Source organism: Paramisgurnus dabryanus, chromosome 17, assembly GCF_030506205.2.
Source record: "Paramisgurnus dabryanus chromosome 17, PD_genome_1.1, whole genome shotgun sequence".
Lineage (NCBI taxonomy): Eukaryota > Metazoa > Chordata > Actinopteri > Cypriniformes > Cobitidae > Paramisgurnus > Paramisgurnus dabryanus.
In genome coordinates, this window is record NC_133353.1 from 10,920,046 (window position 1) to 10,927,572 (window position 7,527).

The following is a 7,527-nucleotide window of genomic DNA, read 5'->3' on the forward strand; positions in this document are numbered from 1 at the left end:
CCAGGACTTTTTGATTCACAGTAATCAAGGACTGATCCCATGACACTGAGGTGGAAAGCATTGATCACAGGGTTGCCCTTGTCTGTTGGTTGCAATTACAGTGATTTTCTGCTTTCTGTCTTTGTCTTTAGGGGGCCTTGGGGTTGGAGAAAGGCTACGAACCAGACAGATTCCAAACTGCACCAATGTCTAAAATGATGAAACGAAGACAGATTCGATGGTGAAATATCATAATTTTATAGATGTTTCAAGGAACTGACAATTGTATAAGATGCGTAATTACGGTACGTTTTCACTTTTCCTGTTATTGTGGTGCTTATGTATTTTTACTATTATTGTGGTGTTTAATATTTGAGCTTGATAATCAATTACTTAACAAAAAGTTACTCAAAAAAATATTATTAATTGCAGATGTAAATAAAATCTAAATCTCTAGCGAAAACTGTAGTTATATTACATCAGCACTTGAGGAGTAGTTTTTCTTACATCAGATAATACAAATATATCTGATCTATAGACGGTTTTATGGGACTCACGTGCGTTGCCGCACTTACGTGTTCGGTCCGAAGTTAACTTCCGGTCTGTGTTTGCTTATCAGTCTAGCTAGTGGCTAATCTTGAGACCATTACAAATACCTTGTTGAAAATGTAAAAGTTTTGGTTTCCCAAAGACGAGGCGAGCATTAGCGCTGTGTGGATAGTGGTTTGGCAGCCAGGCAAGAATTCAAGGATCTGTAGCTAATAGGGGTGTTCATTACAGTTAATTACGATCCGATACAAAAGAAAAAAAATCACATAAAATCAAGCTTATGAACGCAAAAGTTTTTTTAGTATTTTGTGCCAAAATGTGCAATAGTGACAATCCCTGAGGTAGTTTTTTTTAAAAATAATTAAATTGAAAAATAAATAAATATAAAAATTTAAGCTGTTAAAGGGACATTACACTTTTTTGAAAATATGCTCATTTTCCAGCTTCCCTAGAGTTAAACATTTGATTCTTACCGTTTTGAAATCCATTCAGCTGATCTCCGGGTATGATTTGAGAAGACCAGCAATGATGGAAGTAAATAAACAGCGACTTCTGTTGCAGTTTTAGGTTAAGTCACTCCAAAACTTGGCCATTCCTTGTTTTCACCGCCGCAAATGGAAATATCTATGACACAGTTTTTTTATCTGACGGGAGGGGTTCTGGTGGACCAATCACAGCACTTGCGGTCCGCGTAGAACTGACGCGCTGTTAAAATTTTTGCACGTCAGGCTACGCAAAGCTACGCACAGGCTACGGATAGAAATTACGCACGACTATAAATTGGGCTTTACGACACGATGTAACTACAGAAGAGTCAAGTTTAAAATAGGAAAAATATTGAAACTCTTTGGCAATTTTTTTGCCCGATGCTAATGGTCTAATCAGATTCAATGGATTGTGCTAAGCTATGCTAAAAGTGCATAGAGCCAGACCCGGAGATTAGCTGAATGGATTTCAAATCGTTAAGAATCAAATTTTTAACTCTAGGGGAGCATATAAAATGAATATATTTTTAAAAAAGTGGAATGTCCCTTTAAACTAAAACATTTGATCTGTCACACAATAACAGATCTAACAAGTACTTCAATGATCTCTTTTCAGGAGATTACTATTTAAAAAAAAAATTGATAATCAAAATGTGCAGGAGAGAAGAGATTGTGTTTTTAAGGCACGCTCGTCTTCTGTCTCTTTCGCTGCTACAAACGCTTTGTTGCTGCATCGCATATACTTGCTGATGCTAGCAGATAAAAAAAATGCACGCTATGGCAGAAGTGCATAGATGAACGTTATGTCAAGTAATAAGGACGCGGAAAGTGTAAAAATAAAGGTACATCAAATCTATTTTTATGTGTGGCATCGATGCATTGGATTTTTAGAAATTAAACCGATGTATCAATCCATATTGATGTGTTACACCCCTAGTAGCTATTGTATACATACATTTTACACAGTAACAATAGGTCAGCGAGTAGTTGATATGCTTTAATATAATTTGAACTAAGGTAATTTACTTTGCTTGTTATCAGAAATAATCTACTACTTCTTTGAGAAGTCTACCGGAAGTTAAGTTTGGGCCGCAAAAGTCTTTTGCTTATGTTGTTGCCACTAAAACCGTCTATACGATTATCGTTAACCAAATTCCTTTTGTAAATCATTTTCTGCATGCTCACTTGTAGATATATTAAGTTATACGTCTCTCTTTGTAAAAAGCTCACTTTTAGATAACGAAATCACATAGAAGTGATATGTTTTTCATACTGAAACAATAATATGTAATAATTTGAAACATGCTTATTTAAAACTGTTAACTAGCTTTATGTATGTTTTTGAATTTGGTAGTTATTCTCAGATGTAAATAGTTAATGAGATAAGAGGTTAACAGAAGCAAGGTTAGGGTTTTAGATTTGTCTACAGTAGATATACATGGCACAAATAGAGGTGGGCACTTTCATCTGCAGAGACTCCACAGTTTAAAAGCCTCATCTGCTGAACGTGTTCATTTGTGCCTTGGATGTGCATATTAAAATGTCAAAACATTCTTTCTATAGTCTTCACAATACTACATTACTAGACATAATGTATTACCATGTGAACGCATGTTTCATTGCTGCTATTGGCTGACATACAATTTTATATTCTACTGTAAACTCAAGGTCACTTTAATCTGAATAAATGTATTTTTACATTAGAGAAGACTGCACACTGATTTTTTTTTACAATGGCTTTTCATGAGATCCCCATGACAGTCCAATGACCCGCATTCGCAATTTCTCCAGCCAATTTCTAAACATTCACCATCTCTTTCATTTCCTCAGTAAATAGCTTTTTCGTGACACCAAAATCTTTAATAGGACAACTTGAATGGCAGAATACAAAAGAGCAAAGCTTTTCTGCTAAAATAGCACGTAAACATTCAGTGATTAAGCATAATAACAGAAATAGGCAAACAAAAATATTTCTATTAAAATAGAACCAAACACAGCAAGGACCAATCTAACAACACAAATATTTCAATTCATGAATCTATTTTATTACTGATATATTTACAGAAAACGTTTGGTAGTTTGAGTAGCAAAGTGTGCATCTAAGTAACACACAAAAGTAATTCCCTATGCGTTTTTAACACTAAGCCTGCTGAAACCATTCAGACATTTACATTTGGTCGCAGCAGATGCTTTTAGATAAATAAGGAATATCGCAAGCAATTTGCCAAGAGCTACAATAGCTGCGGTATCACACAGATATACAACTCTAAGCAAGAGCAATTCAGGAGCAGGGGGACGAATGCAAGGACAAAAGGGCCAGATTATTTTAATAAAGATGACTCAAGGACTCGGTACACAAAAGAAATGCAGTCAGGCAATGTTTAATATCAACCCATAAATGTGCAGCCTGCTGGTCTGGACAAAGACATTACAGTAACCTTTAGAAATCGTATTTTTCATCATTTTTACTCTGTCGCACACATACAGGTACGCATTGTCTGATTCATCGGGTTGTATGGTTGCATGGTTCTTATCCAAAGATCTGTATGTTTGAAGTTCAGTCTCATGGACAAAAGAGCGCTCTGTGTGATACACAAGTTTAATATAATTCTCTTACAGGGAGCACTACTGGTCATGTTTATACAATATAGGGGAAAGGGTTTGCGTAATTTAATATTAAGGTACATGGGAAGGCCACATTGATTCCCTAAGAATCTAACATAGCATTGTTTTCAAATATACAGTATAGTTATGAATATTAAGATGACTCAGACTGTCCTCCAAAAAAATAACAACCTCATAAGTGGTTTGTGCAAGCACCTTATTACGACATAAAGTGACGTATTAAGGCATTAGTGTCCTCTAGCGGCAGTAGCTTATAAATACAACCTGTTGTTACGTTTTAAGGTTTTTAATTAGATTAGACGCATTTAATTTTATGAATTTGTAAATGTAGAAATGGTTTTATAAACATTTATGGTTTTAAAGATATTTTGGAGCATCTAACCCACCCTCACCCTTACCCTAAACCCAACCACCTCTCGACTATATAAAACACAACATACAAGTAAAAGTACAGTATTTATTGCATAAAACAGTATAAAAGTATTACAAACCATTCACGTTGCAAACCTTGCGAACTGAAGCCATACAATTACTTTATATGTAGAACTCAGTGATCAAAACGCACAGTCAGATCTCATTCAAACATAAACCAGCATGACATAGTCGGTCACAAGAGCCAATAGCGCTTCACATTCTTAGATAACGTAATGATACAATCGGTCACGAGACACGCGAGAGCCAATGCCTTTTTACAATCATAGATGACGTAGCATTGCGGCAGTTTTTGAATCAGTGTATGTCCGGATCTGATATTTACAGTGGATTGTGCATCTTTTCTTTAAATAAATCGATCGTTTGACCTCGGTACACTTGGTATATTTTAAGTGCATTTTTTAAAAGTTGTGACTGTTTTGTTTGCTGAGTTTATATCATATAATAAATAAATGGGTACGTTATTTGATCTAAATTCCTGAATAGTAATGTGTAATAAAATACAATTAATCCTGGTGGTTTAAATTGAAAATGTTATCCCAGTACATGTCATCGTAGAAAAATGATACACCAAAATATAATTTTATACCTTAATATTTGTGATGCACCGATGTATCGGCCGCTGATATTTATCGGCCGATTTTTGATGAATTTGAAACCATCTGCATATCGGCAATAGCACGAGAAAGGCCGATACGATTGTTTATTAATTAACTGCATAAAGAAATCCATTATATGTAAAAAATTAGTTAATGTAGCTGAATAGCAAAAAACACCTTTGAAGGTTGTCATGCTGTCTTATTATATTTGTTTTAGCTTAATTTGTGCCTCTCTTATTAAGTTGGTCAGTTGAAAGTTAAATAGTTCCAATCCATGTTCAGTAAAAATAATTTGATGCAGAAATAAACTAGCTAATAGACCAACTGTATAGAATTGTATACAAGTGTTTAATATCGGTATCGGCATCGGCCAGATGTTGTCTGTTTAAATTGGTATCGGTCCAAAAAAATCCTATCGGTGCACCCCTACTTAATATATTACGTTTTACCTGCTGCCGGTAGATGCGCTACTTTACTAAATGCATCTTTTGGTCGTATTTGGTGAAATGGACAAATGTCCAAAGCAATCGTATGGGTTGGAGGATATGTTGCTCACTACACACTCATCACTTAAATCTCAGCAATTTTAAAATTTGACCAGCGTAATAAAGTTAATGAATAATACACAATTTGTAAACTACAGTACATGTCCCTGATGATTTTATTTGTAGTTTATGTAAACTTGTTATTTAATTAAATATCAATCGTTGTAAAAATGCCTTTCAAAGCATTCGAAAATGCTTCAGCATCAGGAAAATGATAAATAATGCATTTTCATTTTTCCTGTGTGTTTAAAGATCTGTGTGTGAACATAAGCTTAAAAATTAATAAGCCATTAATATTGCTACACAGCCAGCTTGGCAAATGTTACCATAAACTTCAGGGGTTAAAACTCTACAGTTAATGCATTTCAACATCTCTATGACGCTGCGTTAGGGGGAAAAAACGGACAGCTGTCACTTTATAAGTCTGAAAAACGAATCCGTGTCGAGGTGATGGGGCTTCGGCTGTCAGCACGCGCGTGCACTGTTACTGCCCTGCTGACGGACTGTTAAGGTTTCAACCTTTCCTGCCAGGCTCATCACAACCACGTGCAAAAAAGATTTAGCATTTTCCAAAGGTCATCTTGAGCTTTCAAAGATTGAGAAACAATGATAAAGTCAGAGGGATTATTTAATGTCTGATGAATTATTAAAAAGGCCTGTTTTGGTGCGAGTACGTCAGACGCCTCCGCCTGTCATTACTTGCGGACTTCATCTCACACTCGACGTGTTCATCAGACCTGTTTCACTTCAGTGCTGTTTTGACTGGCGCGATTGTTAGAAAAACGGCAGTGTTCATTTAATACGCTCAATTGTTATTCATGACCTTTATAAAAAATAAAAAAATTAAGAAATAAGATGTTGTCACCAAATTGTCAAAACGTATCATTACACCAGCGGGAGACTGCCTTATGGTGCCGTTGCAATTTTGTCTTTTTATATTTTATATCTAACTTATAATGAATCATTATATACATTTTACGTATCTAAGTTCTACTAATCTATGGCAACTTTAGAAAGGGTTAGTTCCAGTCCTTGATTCTGATTGGTCAACAGCTGTGTTTTAATTACAATAAAGCACAGCTATGACAGCTGCACCCAACGATTCTGTGTATCACTGTGCAGCACCCTTAGCAACCACCCTTAGCAACGGTGTAGGGCTGCATAACAATGAATAGCAACTAATTGTTTGCATAATAAAAGTTTTTGTTTACATCATATATGTGTGTGTGTTGTGTTTAATTATTTTGTATATATAAATATTTTGTATATATTTAAGAAATATTTACATGTGTGTGTGTGTCTATATATATATATATATATAGACACACACACATTCATATATACATACATACATATATACATATACATATATGAATACTTAATATATACAAATATTTTTTTCTTAAAATTGTACATGCATGTGTGTGTATTTATATACATTATTCAGAATTATTATACATAATACACACACATATTTGATGTAAATAAAAAAAACTTTATTTTGCAAGCGATTAGTTGTTAGACACATTTTTGCTTTAATATTTGTATTTGTATTGTAAATTCTTTTTTTCACACTGATCATCCAGTGGTGACTTAATGAAACTCCATTTTGTTTATGTGCTTCAATGAAAGGATATTAAATGACTTTGGTGTCCATAAAGCTATTCTTTCACTGGTTTTGCTATGGGGACCTCCAATGCCGCTTTATTTGTTGTGTGCTAATGTGACCCTGTTTTATGTTTATTGCATGTAATCTGTGTATCTGGAGGGAGTCGCTGTGTGATAGGATACTTTTTCTATTTGAATTTTTACTGCTATGCAAACAACCCCTGAAGCATGAATACAAACTAAAGTGCTTTATAAATGAACGATTAGGAGTAATTTCGTATGTTGAGGAACCTCTGAGTGAAATTTGTGTGACCTCTGTGAAGTATGCAAAAGTTTAGATTCTGAGTGCTTGCTACGGTGTTGCTTACTAATTCATCTATATACCCTGTGGTATTCTGGATATAAATATGGCTTAGGTACTTCTTTTAATGTAATATGGGATTTTATTGTGTATTTTACTACCTCAATGTGAAGTCATTGAACGTATCATTAAATTACGCTTGTAGTAGCCACCTCTAATTGATACTGTGTCTTCTAACATGGACAGAAATGCTACATACATGCCTCTACAGAGAATTCATTGCCTCCACCTTAAATACATTTTAATTTATACTTGCATAAAATCTTTTTTAGTTTAGACTCTTGGGTCATGCTTATCTGGAACTGATAATACTGAGATTAAAAATATTGACTTCCAATGCTAGG

The 7,527-nt window shown here is 34.6% G+C and overlaps 1 protein-coding gene across 2 annotated transcripts in view; it reads left to right on the forward strand.

Annotated features, from left to right (window-relative positions):
• The window catches only part of sorcs3b (sortilin related VPS10 domain containing receptor 3b), a 115,541-nt gene extending 112,825 nt beyond the window's left edge, over nt 1–2,716 (forward strand). For both annotated transcript variants that reach the window (XM_065297371.2, XM_065297372.2), the window contains one exon: nt 132–2,716. In XM_065297371.2, coding sequence (XP_065153443.1) covers nt 132–193 — 62 coding nt within the window. In that variant the 3' untranslated portion in view covers nt 194–2,716. The remainder of the gene's footprint in view (nt 1–131) is intronic.
• Nucleotides 2,717–7,527: the final 4,811 nt, after the last annotated feature.